This window comes from Meles meles, chromosome 2 (assembly GCF_922984935.1).
Source record: "Meles meles chromosome 2, mMelMel3.1 paternal haplotype, whole genome shotgun sequence".
In the NCBI taxonomy this organism is placed as follows: Eukaryota; Metazoa; Chordata; class Mammalia; order Carnivora; family Mustelidae; genus Meles; species Meles meles.
In genome coordinates, this window is record NC_060067.1 from 141,305,941 (window position 1) to 141,325,245 (window position 19,305).

At 37.2% G+C, this 19,305-nt stretch overlaps 1 protein-coding gene across 7 annotated transcripts in view; it reads right to left on the reverse strand.

The window, feature by feature from the left end:
• NEK1 (NIMA related kinase 1) overlaps positions 1–19,305 on the reverse strand; it is a 193,128-nt gene that overhangs the window by 172,735 nt on the left and 1,088 nt on the right. For 6 of the 7 annotated variants that reach the window (XM_045997312.1, XM_045997311.1, XM_045997310.1 and 3 more), the window contains exons 3-5: positions 9,856–10,004; positions 9,335–9,431; positions 1,918–2,015 (exon numbers count right to left, since the gene is read on the reverse strand). In XM_045997312.1, the coding sequence (XP_045853268.1) occupies positions 1,918–2,015; positions 9,335–9,431; positions 9,856–9,972 (312 nt within the window). In that variant the 5' untranslated portion in view covers positions 9,973–10,004. The remainder of the gene's footprint in view (positions 1–1,917; positions 2,016–9,334; positions 9,432–9,855; positions 10,005–19,305) is intronic. The other variant, XM_045997309.1, reaches the window with a different exon arrangement.

Genomic DNA, 19,305 nt, shown 5'->3' on the forward strand with positions numbered 1-19,305 from the left:
AATATCAATGGAGCATGATACAGCAGAAGCAACAAATGCAGAGAAAGCAAAACAAATGATCAGAAACTGTACTAAGGGGAGAAATAAGACTGAATAAGATGTAACACAACAGTTATGCATTTAAAAATACAAGACAGTGACAGCCATTTTGGAAAAATATGCAGATATTAATTAAAGATATTAAAATAGCAGCCTATGGATGTGAATGAAATGAAAATAGAATATGAACAAATAAAAAAGCACAGGCCTTGCTACAATGGGATATAATGTAGCTATTAAAACTAATATAACTGATCTACACAGAGGAACATATGACAATTATCAAGATAATTTTTTAAATGAAAGCTGCATTTTTTTCTGTATTATAAATAACATTTTCCTTACTTTCTAAATTGTTTTGAGTATAGCTGATACAGTGTTACATTAGTTTCAGATGTACAACATAGTGATTTAGCAAGTTTGTACATTATGCTATGTTCACACATGTAGCTACCATTTGTCTCCATACACTGCTGTTACAATATCACAGCCTATATTCCTTATGCTGTGCCTTTTATTCCAATGACATATTCATTCCACAAATGGAAGCCTGTATCCCTCATGCATCTACACCCATTTTGCCCTACCCCTCCTCCTCGCTCCCCCCTCACAACCATCAGTTTGTTCTATTTATAGGTTGGGATATTCAAGATAATTTTTAAGTGACAAAAGCAAGACAGAGTACGCTATGTATAATATCCCCTTTCTGAATATGTGTGCCTTAATGTATATATTTCCATGTACAAGTATGAAGAAGAAAGCCTATAAGAATGTACCAAACTAAAAACAGTGATAATCTTCAGAGACAGAACAGTGGGCAAAGAATTATTTACATTTCTGAACCTTTTAATAATTGTACAATTTAAGTCTGTAAACAAATATTAAATAAATTTTGGAGTCAGACAGAAGTAGGTTCAAACACTGACTATATGATTTGGGGCAAGCTACTTAACCTCTGTTAGCCTTCTTACCTATTAAATAAAGAAAACTACACTAATTCATGGGGGATTATACAATTTAAGAGAAACAAATACAACAATCTTAGTACAATGTTTCCCCCATTCCCTATGTAAAAACACACAAGTTAAGAATGGGTGATAATGAGAAATGCAATAGAAATTTAGAGAAGGAAAAGATCACAGAAGATTAGAGTGGTTAAAGAAAATCAAAGGAAAGGCTGGGACTTGAGCTGAGCTGTAAAAAAAAAAAAAAAAGGTAGAATATTAGTAAAAGAGTTGGCAGGGAAGTGTTACTAAAATAAAAGAAATAATAGAATAACTACACAGGAAGAAGAATGAGATATATGAGCATGTGTTCCTAACACAAATAGTGCCTAACAAAATGAATGCTCAATAAATATGTGTTAAATAAATGAAAAGGGGTACACATTAGGTAATACTAGGAAAAAAATAAGACTGCCTCAGTAGGATAAGGTCATATTTTAAAGATCCTTGAGGTCAAAACAGAGATTAGATTTAATGCAGTTGCCAATGCAAGGCTTCCAGAACTGGAATTACCCAGGAAAGCCACATTTTAGGAAAATGTGGTCTATTAGCAGAAAGCCAGACAGAATACAGAATACTTAACTAGTTATAATGAATAATTAGGTTATATACATAAAAATATGTTTTTCATACACAAAGGATATAACATACATTATAAATATAATAATATTACTATAGATAGGAAGTGAAACAGAGAAATGACTAAGGTGGAAGCTAATTAGAACAGAAACATGACTGAGATATTAGAATATGATACCAAACTGTCCTCGTAATTAAATTAAGAATTTTGTAGTTACAAGTAAACACATATATAAATTTTGAATTGCTTCTGAATAACATGGAGTAAGAGTCAATCTCCTACATGCTAACTCACCTGATCCTCTTGAAACAAAATGCCTTTCTGAGCATTAATTCGTTTAAACAGATCGCCCCCTTCACAGTAATCCATCACTATGTAGAGAGAGCCATTTTCTACAAAATATAAACATGACATTTCATCTTTTATTTTTTTTAAATCTTTTTAAATTAAGTTTTTTTGTGTGTGTTCTAAGATTCATTCTTTATGCATCACACCCAGTGCTCCATGCAATATATGCCCTCCTTAATACCCCCCACCAGGCTCACCCAACCTTACCCACATCCCCTCCAAAACCCTTGGTTTCTCAGGGTCCACAGTCTCTCATGGTTCATCCCCCACTCGAATTTGCCCCAACTCCCATCTCCTCTCCTTCTCCCAATGTCCTCCGTGTTATTCCTTGTACTCCACAAGTAAGTGAAACCATATGATAATGTAAGTCAAAAGCACAGCTAAATTAAAGGTACTTAAGGGTTTACTAAAACACGGTGATTAATTATGTTCCACTAAAAACAGAACCACCTTCAAAAGAATTAGACTGACTACAAAATCAAGGTATACTGCTTATACAGATTGTATGATGACCTGGTTTAACAGGCAGCTCTATCATCAATGATTCTACTAAGAATACAGTATCTTATTGGATAGCATATCCACAATTAACTAAACATCTCTGGAATACAGACAAAATGCAGATAAATAGACTTGGTTTCATTTAATAGACAGATTTCCTTAAACATCATCTATAAAAAAATGTTTTTCTACCAATTTGTCAAAGATGGGTTATATCTTAGTTTTCAATTTACCATTACTTTTCAGCTTTGTTTCATCCACTTAATCAATTACTTACTAAACAAATAACAGATGTTGCAATGAACTCTGAGGATCCAACAGTGAATAAGAATGTACAACTGCTGGAGCTTTCTTTGATTTTACTTCTATTTTTAAAAATTAGATATAATCTGTGAGCAACATGAAAATAGGGCAATACCTTATTTCCCTTTATGTCTCAGTCCACAGAAAGAGAGGCTTCTGTCACTCTTCCCATGGGTAGACAGGACTAGAAGAACCCTTCTCATCCTTCCTTCCACCTTTATTCTTATATAGGATTAACACTATGCTTATTCTGCACAAATTAGGGAGTAGCTGATATAACTTCTAACATTACTAAACCACTACTTACCAGTGAGACTACTCCAACTCAAAGAACAGTTTTCACTTCCCTTACATCTCTGTGCTTATAGCCTAATTCCATCAGTACTTGTACCTTGCACCCTGTGGTGCAAGGTACAAGTGGTACCTTGTGGTAGTGTTTCTGTTACCCATAGTTCTCATACCTCCTTTTTGTTTTGTTTTGTTTTTTCATACCTCCTTTTTGATAAACTGCTCTTAATGTGCCATGGACTGGGAATTTATATGACCGACTAATTAAGATTCTGATAATTCAGGCGCCTGGGTGGCTCAGTGGGTTAAGCCGCTGCCTTCGGCTCAGGTCATGATCTCAGGGTCCTGGGATCAAGTCCCGCATCGGGCTCTCTGCTTGGCAGGGAGCCTGCTTCCCTCTCTCTCTCTCTCTCTGCCTGCCTCTCTGCCTACTTGTGATCTCTCTCTCCGTCAAATAAATAAATGAAAAATCTTTAAAAAAAAAAAAAGATTCTGATAATTCGTGGGCACTTCTAACGAAGATGGTGGAATAGGAGGATCCTCACCTCACCTCCTCTCATGGATAAAACCCGGTAATAATCACATCAATGTAAATAACCCAGAAAACAACTGGAAGACTGGGACTCTCCACAGCTAAATGCAGGGAAGAGGCCAGATGGAAGAGCATAGGAAGGGTAGAGATGTGGTCAGGAGCTAAACAGATCCACGGGATTGTCTTCAGAAGGAAAGAAGGGAGAGACACCCATGGTGTGGAGAGGAGAAGGAAACAGACACTAATCCCAGGCACCCCAGGCACTGCAGGCACCCCAGGCACAGGGAACCTGCAGAGAGAAGATGAATGCCCACAACGTTTGGCTGTAAAAACCATTATGTGGGGCATAATTTTGTGAGTTCTTATAATCAGCAGGGCTTAACATCTAGAACATTAAAAATCAGCATGTTCAGCTTTGGGAGAGTGAGAGAGCAACAGGAAACTGTCCCCACTCTTAGAGACAACACAACAAATGGCCCAGCAGAGATGCAGCACTAAGAAAAATGCCCAGGATAAAAGGGAGGGGGAGTAATTTACTAATCTGCATGTGCAGGAGGGGTAGGGATGTAGGGGGACTTCTCCAGGAGCAGAAGAACTGGTAGGCTCCATAAAACTCCACCATCCCCCAGCCTAGGTACATGGACACCTTCAAGAACTAGTGCAGTGCCAACACTCTCCACCTAGCTTGCTAACAGCACATCCTGCAGTTACATCCCTCCAGCCAGGTCCTTCTTCCACGTTTCCTCCAATAGCAGACCCACACAAACTTTGCTAACACCCTGCACCCTGTACCCACATTTTCCTACAGACCTGCCCCTTCCAATATGCCCCTGGCCAGAGCCCATCTAAAACAGTGCCACAAGCCTGGCAGGCTGAAAGCAGCCCCAACAGCAGCTATCAGCTCTCCAAAGTGACTCATGCCTGAGAGACAGGGAAAGATAACCACACACACCAGACCAACTGTGCTCCAAGCGTGGGCTGGAGGCAGATGCCTGGCCTGAATGCAGGCCCCACCACCAATGAAAGTTTCTGAGGGGAAAAAACAAATGGACAGTGCATTGCATTTTGGTGCTACTGCACCTTTAGTTAATGCTTGTTCTAACTCAACTCACACCCAAGGCAACCCCAGACTGGCATACCAACAACACAGGGACCAAACAATGCCTACAACACGCAAAGTGAGCCAGTGCAGACAAGTTAATTAAAGACAAACTCAGCTCAGCCACAACAGTGCCATATACATATCACACACAGGAGACACCCTGAAATGCCAGGTTCTGGTGAAGAGGGGTCATTGCACTGCATGGCACTATAGGACCTCTTCTTCATGAGGCCACTACTTTCAAGAGCCAAAATGTAGGAAGACTTTCCTAACATTACAGAAACAGACACAGAGTGTTAGAAAACATGAAGAGACAGAGGAATACATCCCAAGTGAATAAATAGAACAAAAATTGCCATAAGAGACCCAAACAAACAGAGATAAGTAATATGCCTGACAGAGAATTTAAAGTAATGATCATAAAAATATGCACTGGACTTGAGAAAAGAGTGAAGGACCTCAATGACACTCTTAATACAGAGACAGAAATAAAAAAGAATGAATCAGAGATGAAGAAATCAGTACCTTCAATTGAAAATTACACTAGACATCGTGGATCAGTCATTTGAGCCTCCAGCACTTGGTTTCAGCTCAGGTCATGATCTCATGGGTGGTGAGACTGAGCCCCACATCAGGCTCTGCGCTCAGTGGGGAGTCTGCTTGAAGATTCTGCTTGAAGATTCCCTCCCTCTGCTCCTCCCCCAACTCATGCTCACACATAAATACATACAAACATACATACCTACATATATACATCTTTGGAAAAAATAAAAATAAAAATACACTAGATGTAATAAATAGCAGACTAAAGAAAGTAGAGGAATGGATCAGCAACCAGGAGTAATAGAAAGCAATCAAACAGAATAGGAGAGAGGAGGAAAAAAAAAAAAAAGATGGACTTGGGAACTCAGGGACACCATCAAGGATAATTAATAAATCACATTATAAGGATCCTAGATGGAGAAAAGAAAAGGGGGCAGAAAATGTATTTGAAGATAAAATATCTACAAATTTCCCTAACCTGGCAAAGGAAACAGAAGTCCAGATTCAGTGGGTACAAAGAGCCCCCAACAAGGTCAATGTAAGAAGGTCTACACCAAGACACATGGTTCGAATGGCAAAAAGTGGTAATAACGAGAGAAGTTGCAAAACAGCAAGAGATGGGGCTCCTTAGGTGGCTCAGTTGGTTGAGTGTCTGACTCTTGGTTTCAACTCAGGTTGCGATCTTACGGGTGGTGAGATACAACCCTCCCTCAGATAAAATAAAATCTTTAAAAATCTTTTAAATCTTAAAAAAAAAAAAAACCTCCTACTAGAGTATTTGTTGACATACATTAAAAGCTTTTTACTTGAAATACTAAAATTTTGGTGATGGAAGAGAAAAGAAACTGAAAGAGATGTGAGGAGAAAGATAAAGCAATCTAAGCTCATGGGAAGAAAATAGTTAACACTGTACTCCTGTACACGTAAACATGCATAAATGTTAATTTCACTAGCATCATAAAATACAGTATACCTTACGACATAATGAGTTAATTGATCCATATTTTTTTAAAGCATGTTCTACTTTAGTATGTACCCAGTTAATCTGGGAATGAGTATACTTTTGCTCTAATTCAGACTGTATGTGAGTTGATAATGAAACAGTCATTTAAACTATCTACTACTTTCAATCTAAATTATTGTTAAGAGTCACCATACTGGGGCTCCTGGATGGCTTAATTGGTTGGGCAACTGCCTTCGGCTCAGGTCATGATCCTGGAGTCTTAGGATCGAGTCCGACATCAGGCTCCCTGCTTGACAGGGAGTCTGCTTCTCCCACTGACCTCTCTCCTCTCATACTCTCTTTCTCTCAAATAATAAATAAATAAAATCTTAAAAAAAAAAAAAAAAAGAGTCACCATACTGGCTGGAGTGCTTAATGGTGATATCAAGAGGAAATTGTGTTGCTGCAACACAATCAAGTCAAGGAGGACTATTACCGGAACTCCATGGATTCCCTGAGGTTCCTCTTTTACTCTCTAGCAAAACAGTCATAATTAATGAAAAACTGCAACAAATATAGTACAAGCAAAGACTCAGATCCTCCAGTGATAAAGATTTATAACCCAAATTCCACTAGGTAAAGCAGAACACACTCAGCCAAGATGCTGCAGAGGGCAAAGGAGAACAAGGAATTGGTTGTAGAAGGAGAAAAAAACATGATTATAAACTTAGGACTCAAAAGCAGCTAGAAAGTCAGGACCCAAAGAAGCTATTCTTTGTTTCCTTTTTCCTTCCCACCACTACTGTCTTAAATAAACTGTTAATGGTGTCAAATTAAATATATATACATATATATACATAATATATATACACACACAGTATAAAAATACCCATAGTATATATACACATATGGTATATATACACATACTATACATAAATATATACATACTATACATATATATACATATACTATACACACTCATTTATACTTACATATACTATATATGTATACATACATATACTATATATGTATACATACATGCATATATACATATATGCATATAGACATATATGTATACATGCATATGTTTTTTTCTTTTTTAAAGATTTTATTTATTTGACAGAGAGAGAGATCACAAGTAGGCAGAGAGGCAGGCAGAAAGAAAGGGGAAAGCAGGCTCCTCGCTGAGCAGAGAGCCCGATGCAGGGCTAGATCCCAGGACCCTGAGATCATGACCCGAGCTGAAGGCAGAGGTTTAACCCACTAAGCCACCCAGGTGCCCCAACATACATTGTTTTGTAATGTGTAGGGATTTATGATAATGGGCATGAATTCAAAGGACTTCAACAAACCATCTTGACCTGTCTTTAGAGAAGCTTTACTTTATCTTAGTTCCTGCATTACCAAATATAATAGTATATATTTCCAAAACAACATATAACATTTTAAGCTATGACATTTTTAAGAACCTGAGATCACTTTCAATACACCTCACTACTATGATAATAAGGTAAATAAGAGAATACAAATGAGAAGGATCCCCTTCTAAAAATCAGAACATTTTCTTAGTGGCAGTAGTGGTGGCACTTTAAAAGAAGTTTAATTTAAAATGATATAAATTACTGTCCTTGCTTTGTACAAATTTTTACACTTAACCACATCGCTTCTTTTTAAGCAATCAGAATAACAGTGAGTCAATATAAAATTACACATGGACAGTATGGTGTAGTGTTAGGTAGAAGCTAGACATGAGCAGTGGAAGGAATGCCCCAAGGCAGAGTCCCAATTCTTTTTTTTTTTTTTTTAAGATTTTATTTATTTATTTGACAGACCGAGATCACAAGTAGGCAGAGGCAGGCAAAGAGAGAGAGGAGGAAGCAGGCTCCCTGCCAAGCAGAGAGCCAGATGCAGGGCTCGATCCCAGGACCCTGGGATCATGACCTGAGCGGAAGGCAAAGGCTCTAACCCACTGAGCCACCCAGGTGCCCCCAGAGTCCCAATTCTTGAAGGGGAATGGCACAGATAAGGGCTGGAGGCAAGGATGGTGATAAATAAGCTATACATTAAAAGCCTGGCGGCACAATATCTGACCTATGCTTCCAAGACCTGGGGCTAACAAACTAAAGAGCCATAGGTGCAAACCAAGCACTCTCCTCAGCCACATCTGCCCCAGGGTAACCTTAGCCCTAGACTCATAATGCATTTGAATTGTGGGTACAGCCCCAATGGATGGAGAAAGGCTCCCCAGACCTTTCTGTACAAATCTTGTGGGGCTAAAAACTCCCCCTCCCAATTCATGGGAGGAGTCTCCCAAATGACTAAAAACAGATCCACAGGGCGCATGGGTGGCTCAGTAGGTTGGACGACTGCCTTCAGCTCAGGTTATGAACCCGGAGTTCTGGGACCTAGTCCTGCATCGGGGCTCCCAGCTCCGCAGGGAGTCTGCTTCTTCCTCTGACCTTCTACCCTCTCATGCTCTGTCTTACTTGCTCTCTCTCTCAAATAAATAAACATCTTTTAAAAATTAAATAAAATAAAAACAGACCCATAATACATCACAGTTCTTTCCAGCCCATAGAGATGCAACAAGTATCTAATAACAAAACAATGTCCCCACTCTCCCATGCTGACAGTGTACATTCACTTTTTTTTGTTTTACGATTTTATTTATTTATTTGACAGAGAAAGAGTGAGCAAATAAGAATGAGCACAAGCAGAGAAAGCAGCAGAGGGTGAGGGAGAAGCAGACTCCCCACCGAGTAGGAAGCCTGATGCAGGACTCAGTCCCAAGACCCTGAGATCATGACCCAAGCAGAAGGCAGATGCTTAACCGACTAAGCCACCCAAACACCCCTGTACATTCACTTTAATAAACTGCTTTGTGTTTGCCACTCTCCTTCTGGCTGTCTTTATTAGAGCACAGATAATCACATAAATCTTTTCATGGGGAATACAAGAACTGAGACCTCCATTCATACAGGCTGCCCACCAGTAACATTTGTATTACCCTAGAATCAAGTTGATATGAATATGCATATGTACTGAGGCAAAAACAATATACTTTTCTTCCTGAAAATACTTTATAAGTAAAATATCCAAAAGTTGTCACATGGCTTAGTTCTTTTGAACTCTCTTGCAAAATTTATCTGACCTTCAAATGATTCTCTATACTGGACAATATTTGGATGCTTCATGTTTGCCAATACTGCAACTTCTCTCCTTGATTCTTCCCTTTCTTTATTGGACATCTTAAATGGTAGAGAAAAAGAAAATATTAAATTAGACCATCAGTAAACCATCTAAAAGACCATCAATAAGAGAGTGGTTAAAAAACAACAGTTCCAATAAAGCATAGTCAAAACAACAAAATAAAGTAGAAGTTAAAAGAAAAGTTGAATCCACAATAGAAACATTTTAAGATGTTCAAACCAGATTAAGTTACAGAACAGTAAGTGTATTTTTTAAGACACTTAAATACATAAACATAAGTGCACAGCATAGAAAAAAATTTCAAGGATATACAGACTATTCTAAAATTAGTGGTTCTCTCTGGGATTATGGTAGCCTTTCACTTTATGTTATGCAATGCCATATTTTTTTTTAAATTCTCTAACAATGAGCCCATTGAAATCAGAGTATTCATTGAATTAACCAAACAAAAAATATACTTACTCTTGAGATGTTAATTTCCTTGATAACATATTGCTTGCCATCTTCTGTAGATTTAACAAGAATGGCTTTTCCAAATGAACCTTCTCCAATCTTCTGTAGTCTAGCATACTTCTCCATGATTCTTTCTCTAAGGCATCTTAACAGATATACTAGACATTTAAAAAAGTTAATATAGATAAAACATGTCTTCCATAACAATTAACAATATTTAGTTCAATTGAATTCCTTAGTGATTTGCTTATTTAAAAACCAGATATTTAGGGGCGCCTGGGTGGCTCAGTGGGTTAAGCCGCTGCCTTCGGCTCAGGTCATGATCTCAGGGTTCTGGGATCGAGTCCCACGTCGGGCTCTCTGCTTAGCGGAGAGCCTGCTTCCCTTCCTCTCTCTCTGCCTGCCTCTCTTGTGATTTCTCTCTGTCAAATAAATAAATAAAATCTTTAAAAAAAAAAAAAAACCAGATATTTAAAATCTTTACTCAAAGTTAAATTAACTTTATCTGAGTTTTACTCATGTGACATAGTTATAACTAAAAAGAAAAAACAATGACATTTCAATGTTATAAAAATGATTTGGAAAGTCGAATACTAAGTTTACTTAATGTATATGGAGAGAGAGACAAACTTTTCCCTATGTGAATTAATTAGCAGCATTACTTTATTATCTCCAATAAGAATGTGTGTCTGAGGGGCGCCTGGGTGGCTCAGCGGGTTAAAGAATGTGTGTCTGAAAGTTATTTAACTAATCCTCTTATTAGACATTAAAATTGTTTACACTGTTTGCTATTACAGAAGAACTATAGATAAAATTTCGGTACATACATTTTTATGTACCCTATTATAAGGATTTCCCTAGGATAAATTATTTGTCCAAAGAATATGCACATGTTAAAATTCTGGAACATGGAGCTTAACTGTCTTATAGAAATGTCTACTAACTTATATTCTAACCAGCAGTGTATAAAAGTGTCCATTTCTAGATACCCTTTTAACACTGATTATTACTTACTAAAATCTTGGAGAAGCCAAAAAGGGTAGTAGTTACAACCACTAAAATCTTAGAGTCAGGAAGCCTTGATTTAAATCCTATCAATTTTTGTTATGTGACACTGGACAAGTTAATCAGCTGTGCTATGTGCCTTGGTTTGTTAACCTCTAAAATGTGGATAATAGTGCACACTCATAGATCTGTTGGGAGGACTAATTTTAGTATTATTCTATAGAACAGTGCCTGGCACATAGTGAGCACTGTGTCACTATTTGTTGCTGTTGTTACTTCTACATTTGACAGAAAAATGGTGTCTCGTTTTTAATTTCTTTTTTTTTAATATATTTTTTTAAGATTTTATTTATTTATTTGACAGAGAGAGATCGATCACAAGTAGGCAGAGGGGCAGGCAGAGAGAGAGAGGAGGAAGCAGGCTCCCTGCCAAGCAGAGAGCCCGATGTGGGGCTCAATCCCAGGACCCTGAGATCATGACCTGAGCCGAAGGCAGAGGCTTAAACCACTGAGCCACCCAGGCACCCCTCATTTTTAATTTCTTTTGCTTATCAGTTAATTTGAAAAATTCTTCCACATATATTGAACATTTGTAATCTTTTTTGAACTGTTCACTCATGTTCTTTCTTCATTTTCTATTTGAATAGTCTTTTTAGTAATTTCTAAAAGTCCCCTCTTTAATGAGGATGTTAGCCCTCCTCTGTCAAAAATATTTTTTCTTTCTATGCTATCTGCCTTTCAATTGTATTTAAATATAAAAATTTATTTTGATATTAACTAAATATGTTATTAGTCTTTATATTTGTTCTTTTGGTATCATAATTAGATCCTTACCAGACTAAGACAGTGACAAAGGTCATTAGCAACTTTAGTAATAGTTAATTTCAGGAGAGTGATAGGTGGGGACAAAGTCAGAGTCTAAAAGCTAGGTAGTGAAAGCTTAAAAAAGTCAAAGGGAAGGAGGAGGGAAAGAGAATGATATGGTCACAAGACAATTATGAGCACTACCTACTGGCAAGACTACTCTTATTGTGGAGATACATGAATTCACTATATCAATTTAAAACTAACGAATATTTAATTTACCTAACTTGCCCTCTTCTATTTCCATTTACATCAAGCAGCTTTCTATGTATGATTCCCTTCTAGGAGAAAATGGGCTTATTACAAAGGCCATAATAAAATTTCTGTGACAGTTTATATGTTTCTCATTGTAAATTAACAAATCCATGTTCTCATTTCATCCATCAATACTAAATTTGCTTAATTTTACTTTGCCTCTAAAATATGATCCAATCTCCTTAAATGACAAAATTTATATTCAGGGCTTGTAAGACCAAAGTCCAGAACCCAGCCTCTGGTGAAATCAATTGGATAACGATGCCTTAGGAAATTTTGTAGGAAAAAACCTTCTTCTACCTTAGAAAACATTATAACCATATTGCATTTCAAAATTGGACAAGACTTTTGGAAACTTGGAGAGAAATAAGAAATTAATGATTAATATATACTCTCCTCTCAAGTCCACGTTTGGTCAACTGGCATAATATAATGATTACCTGGGCGCCAGCCAGAATGTAATGATTTCTCCAGAACATGAGTATATTACATTACCATGCTATTTAGAAAAAAAAAAATCAAGATAAACTCATCTTAGAAAACTAAATTTCATAAGTCAAATTACATTAAATAATAACCATATTTCACAACCATCATTATTCTGTGACTGCTGCCAAAAAAAAGAAACAAAATTTGTCGACTTGGCTCTGCCTCAAAATTTAGTTGCCAATTCCTTTCCAGGGACCACACTAACGAAAAGAAAGCTCCAAGAGTCCCTAGTATTGCACAGTACTGCCTACCACATTACTAATCATTGTGTTTCTGACAACTCAGTATAGGAGATCTACTACCCCTGGTAATGAAGAAGGATGACTCTAATTGCCATCAAATGATTCAACACAGAAAGTTTTCTGAATAAAAAATATGCTTTAAATGAGTTTCAGAGAAACTCACAACTCCTCTTTTCATGCAGAATCTACACGAGACTACTGTGGTAACTGGAGGAAGTGAAGGGGGAAACATGACAAAATAGAGTGCTTTCAGTGTCTTACAACATATTTAACCGAGCTACTTATTTCCTAGTCATGAGACTTCCCAGCTGAATTACAATCCTAAAAGATTTTTCAAACTGAATGAGAAACAATGACAAACATACTATGGGTTTATACATCCACCATCATCATAACGTATAACTGGAGGAACACAATAATCCTGTTCCAATTTCATTTTTTTTTTTTTTTTTTAGAGAGAGAGAGAGAGAGAGAGAGATTACAAGTAGGCAGAGCAGCAGCCAGAGAGGGGAGGAAGCAGGCTCCCTGCCAAGCAGAGAGCCCGATACGGGGCTCGATCCCAGGACCCTGAGATCATGACCCGAGCTGAAGGCAGAGGCTTAACCCACTGAGCCACCCAGGCGCCCCCCAATTTCATTTTTGTAATAAACTGAAAATAGGAGTGTTTGTCCTTTCTATGCTTCAGTTTCCAGCATCAAATGAAAATCATATACTAACTTGACAGTATTCTTAAGGTCTCCAACTATTTTATCAACTTTATATCTATAATATTAGACATTTCAAAACATAAAACCAAAGACATTTTTGACATTTGAGCTTTCCAAAGAGTTATGTGATATAACACGCAAAGCAATGGATTTGGAAGAGAAAAGATTTATGACCAAAAAGTAAACCACTTGACCTCTGCACTTTGTTTCCTTCACCTGAAAATACTAACAATTTAAACAGTGCTATCCGCTGCCTTTGGCTCGGGTCATGATCTCAGGGTCCTGGGATCGAGCCCCGCGTCGGGCTCTCTGCTCCGCAGGGAGCCTGCTTCCTCCTCTCTCTGCCTGCCTCTCTGCCTACTTGTGATCTCTTTCTCTGTCAAATTAAAAAAAAAAAAAAATCTTTAAACATAGTGCTATCTTAAGGGCCCTACCAACTCTAATAATCTATGATGCAAAGAGATGAAAATAAAACAGTTGAGTAGATCAGAAAATAGGAAACTTCAACATTGTTTAAAATTGTACCATTAGCCACAAAAAGTAGGAATGACAGGGAGATATGGCCAAAACCTTCCCTTCAGAGAAATCAAAAGAAGTCACAAGAGTAATTTTTTTAAAGATTTTATTTATTTATTTGACAGAGATCACAAATGGGGGGGGCGGGGAGCAGGGTCCCCGCTGAGCAGATGGCCCAATGCAGGACTCAATCCCAGAACCCTGATCATGATCTGAGCCAAAGACAGAGGCTTAACCCACTAAGCCACCCAGGTGGCCCAACACAAGAGTAATTTCTTCAGCCTGTATCTTTAAAAAGTAAAAAAATAAAGTGCAATTTAGAATTAAACATATTAAACTGAACCTCTACTTCTACCTCTACTTCTTCCCTAAACCGAATATAACTTTAAAGAGATCAAAAAGGCAGAAATGGAGAGTAAGCAATAGCAACAAATTTCTGGAAGCTAACAAACATAAGAATAAGCAGCAACTGACTTAGGAGATTAGAGAAAGCTGTATTGTAACCCAGCAGTGGCAAATAAGTCAATTTCACTATAAACTAGCTCAATAATTAGAATGAGGTGCTCTGAGAGTGAGGATATCAGAACTAAAACAGAATTGGCTGAAAGACTGTGTAATAAGCAGTTAGACAGTTTGCCTCCTCCACCCCTCTCAGTCAGGTGACTGTACCTCTCTTGTGTTGGCAAAAGACTAGAGATGTCTCTAGATTGGTGATACCAACACAGTTGAGAACGGTACCATATCTGATATGGGAGATTAAGTGAAGGCTGACATAAATGGTTCCAATCATGATGCTGTAGCTCATTATCAGACCATCCCACTTCCCAAAACAATCAAAAACTCTGAGTAAAATATATAATTGACCGACAGGAAATGAGGGGCTATAATCCTTAAGAGGTGGGAAAATACTAATGAGTTTCACATCTATCCCAGCCTTCTCCCTGAAGACATTTTCCAAATTGAGGCATAGCATGATGGAACTTAAGTAGAAAGCAGCAATCTTACTGAGCTAAGGAGAGAGAAGTCGGAGTTTAAGGCTGCCAAAGTCCTAGAGAAAGGAAAAAGAACAGGAAAAGCCCCAAATTCTCCATATAAATTTTTCTCCTGTCAGCCCATTGCTATGTTGTGCATACAAAGAGCAAGTCTAAAACAGACTAGTCCTAGGAGAGCCTAACACCATTCCCTGACAGGATCAAGGAAGGCAATCTGCTGATACTCCCATCAACCCGCCAGAATAAAACATAACAATTTTTTGGAAGATAAATGTTCCAGAGCCTCTATGACTTTATTTACAACATCCAGTAAAAAATTATAAGGTGTATAGAAGAATAAGAAGAACCAAATAACCCAAGACCAAAAGAAACAATAGAAATAGAATCCAAATGATTCAAATACGGATTTTAAATAAACATAAGAAATATGTTCAAGAAAATAAGAGGAAAAGATGAACAAAACTGATTTTCCTTAAAGATGGAGAACTTCAACAAAGAACTGACATTTATTTTTGAAAATTAAATGAACATTCTAGAACTGAAATACAAGATATATGAAATTAAGAAGGCACTGCATGGGTTTTACAGCAGTCAGGATACAGAAGAAGTCAGGACTATTAATCTGGAAAATGAACCAACAGAAAATATTCAAGAAAGAACAAAAACACACCAAAAAAAAAAAAGTGGAAAGATCTAATATCAAAAAGATTTTAATTCTTAGTCTCTACATTTATTCTGACCTATCAAAAACAAATCTTTGTGGGTGGCAGTGATTATACAAGCTGATTTGAAGTTAATGTGAGAAAAAAAGAATACATACTGAAAAAAAGAAGAAAAAGATCAATGAAGAAAGACTTTTCTATTCAATATCAAAACACAATATAATGCTATAATAATTATGAAACTGACAGGCAAATAATTGAACATCCAGAAACATGTCAAAAACATTTTGGGGGGACACCTGGGTGGCTCAGTCAGTTAAGCTTTTGATTCTTTATTTCGGCTCGGGTCATGATCTCAGGGTCATAAGATTACGCCCTGCATCTGGCTCCATGCTGGTTGTGAATGCTGCTCAGGATTCTCCTTCTCCCTCTCCCTCTCCCTCTGCAACTCCTCCCCTGCCTTTCTCTCTTTCTCTTTCAAAACAAACAAAAAACAAAACATCATATTTTTAACTTGGTGAATGACCACAGTGACATTTCAAATTGGTGGGGAAAAGTTAGATTTTTGAAATAAACAGTATTTAGACAACTAGGTAGTAATCTGGAAGAGAAAAACTTAAACCCATTCTCTTCACTTTACATCAATACAAATTCTAGATAATAAACTACTTAAATGCAAGGGGGAAAAAAAACCAAAGTAGCAATAAAACATGGGAGGATGACTTTTATAATCTTAGAGTAGAGCAGCTTAGTATGACACAAACCCAAAAAGCCTTAAGGTATTAATACAACTACATAAAAAACACGTATACAAGGGGTGCCTGGGTGGCTCAGTCAGTTAAGTATCCAAATCTTGATCTTGGCTCAGGTCTCAATCCCAGGGTCATAAATTCAAGCCCCACGTTGGGCGTGGAGCCCACTTAAAAAAGAAAAAAATATGGGGCACCTGGGTGACTCAGTTGTTGAGTGTCTGCCTTCGGCTCAGATAATGATCTCAGGATCCTGGGACTGAGCCCCACATCGGGCTCCCTGCTCGGTGGGAAACCTGCTTCTACCTATCCCACTTCCCCTGCTTGTGTTCCCTCTCTCTCGCTGTGTTTCTCTCTGTCGAATAAATAAATAAAATCTTTTTAAAACATCATGTATGGGTGCCTGGGTGGCTCAGTGGGTTAAGCCTCTGCCTTCAGCTCAGGTCATGATTTCAGGGTCCTGGGATCGAGCCCCACATCAGGCTCTCTGTGCAGCGGGGAGCCTGCTTCCCCACCTCTCTCTCTGCCTGCCTCTCTGCCTACTTGTAATCTCTGTCTGTCAAATAAATAAATAAATAAATAATTTTTTTAAAAAAGTATAAGAAAAGCTAGTATAAGTCAAAATTCAAATGATAAAAAGAAAAAATATATATATATGATATATATGTATTAGTTCATATCACCAAGGGCTCATTTTTCTAATAAATAAAACATTCTCATATTCATAGAACCAAAAAACTAATCTAACAGAAAAATAAAGGACTGAAGTTACAAGTTAACAACAAAAAAGAATGTAATTAATGCTAAAATTTGCAAAAGTATCCAATCTCTTATAAAGAGAAATATTATTTAAAAGTACGGGATAAATTTTGTTTATGTATATTTTACCTTGATTTTAAAAAAGTACAAGTGATGCATTTTTCACCCATCAGAACAGCAAAATTCAGAAAGTTTTTTACTATACTATGTCGGAAAGGAATATAAGGAAGCAGAATATGATGAGAATACAAACTGATACAAAGACCAGGGAAAATAAAATTCCATAGTATCTACCAAATTATCAGTATTCACTATGATCCAGCAATTCCATTTTTAGGACTCGACCTTATAAATATTTCCAAATGTATGAAAATGATAGATTTACAAAGTTTTCCTCTGCAGCATTGTCTGAAAGAGTAAAATGTAAATATCCATAAGCAAATCAAAAGAAACATTTATATTGATTTGGATTAATTTCTAAGTACCAGAATTATAAATATGGTATATCATTTGTGTATTAAAAGGAAATATATATAGGGGTGCCTGGGTGGCTCAGTGGGTTGCGCCTCTGCCTTTGGCTCAGGGTCCTAGGATCAAGCCCCAAGTCAGGCTCTCTCTCTGCCTGCCTCTCTGCCTACTTGTGCTCTTTCTCTGTCAAATAAATAAATAAAACTTAAAAAAAAAAAAACACTTTAAAAGGAAATATATATGGGTTTATGCTTACACTTATTTACTTACACATGTGAGTATATGCAAGTATGTAAAATCTCTACATGTGTACACACTCGCCTAATTGCTTGTATATGTAACATCTCCGAAGGGATACACAATAAACTGGTACACTATTGGCTGCCTTCAGGGAAGAGAACTGAGTAATTAAGAAGAAGATTTTTTTAATCTTTTGTGCCTTCTGAATTTTAAGCCATATGAATATATTATTTATTCAAAACAGTAAAATTTAAAAAATAATAAATGCTGACAGAAAGAAGAAGAATGCTAGCTAAATCAATTTCTCCAGTTAAAATCTTTCAACAGTTCCCCATTTTCAAACTTCTAACACTGACATTCGAAGTTTTCCTATACGGCATACTTCTTTTCAACTATGTCCACTATGCTCCACAAAACTATCTTAGCCTCTAGTCAAATTAGACATCTTTCCTCACATTTAACTAAAAAAATTTTAAGCTACAATAAGCAATGTTTGATATAATAAAATTTCTGTACCAAATATGAAAAATGCCAGAGACTATGAACAAAAACTATATCCCCTTCCATCTAGAACAAATTTTCCTGAAGGGAAACATTAGTAGAGGAATGTCAACAGATTTCAAGAAGTCTCTATGGTACTACCTGCAGCTACAATCCACATACATGGTTTTCTAAACATTAAGTAACGTTGGGATGGTGGGAGGGGGACAATTTACCATCTCAGTGAGTCAAGTCCCTGACTTATTTATTATCCAAAAAAGCAGAAAGCAAAAATGGGATTCCTATTAGACTTTCTTCAAAACATTTGTTTTTCTTCTCTGTAAGCCTTTAAGACAACAATTAACGGCTTCCCTAATGGAAATTACCAACGTCTAAATAATTTATATTCGTGAAATGGTGTCATGACCACAATTTAGATTAGAAGGGAGAGATTAGGGAAAATGTACTTGGAATACAATGCCAATGTATTAAATTGACCTCGAAAGAACTGTGGCCAAGTTCCATAACCCTCACTAAACTCTTTTTTTTTTTTTTAAAGATTTTATTTATTTATTTGACAGAGAGAAATCACAAGAGAGGCAGGCAGAGAGAAAGGGAAGCAGGCTCTCCACTGAGCGGAGAGCCCGATGTGGGACTCGATCCCAGGACCCTGAGATCATGCCCTGAGCTGAAGGCAGCGGCTTAACCCACTGAGCCACCCAGGCGCCCCCCTCACTAAACTCTTAATGCTGACTCCTACTGTGCAAAAACCTGTTTTCCCACAGAAGAGGCTCCTTACCTTTCACCTAGAACAAAGAGCAATCTTAAGTGAAATAGATCTGTGGATTCTCTAATACCAAACAAATCTAAACTAGAAACAAAGGACTACTTCTCTCCATATTTGGCTCCCCTCCATCATCTCTACAATACTGCTGCATCATAAGAAAAGGCTATTACTTGCATATATTGGATATTACTTTTAATCCTTCAAATACTTCTGATGTTACCATGGCAATAAAAACACTTCTGCT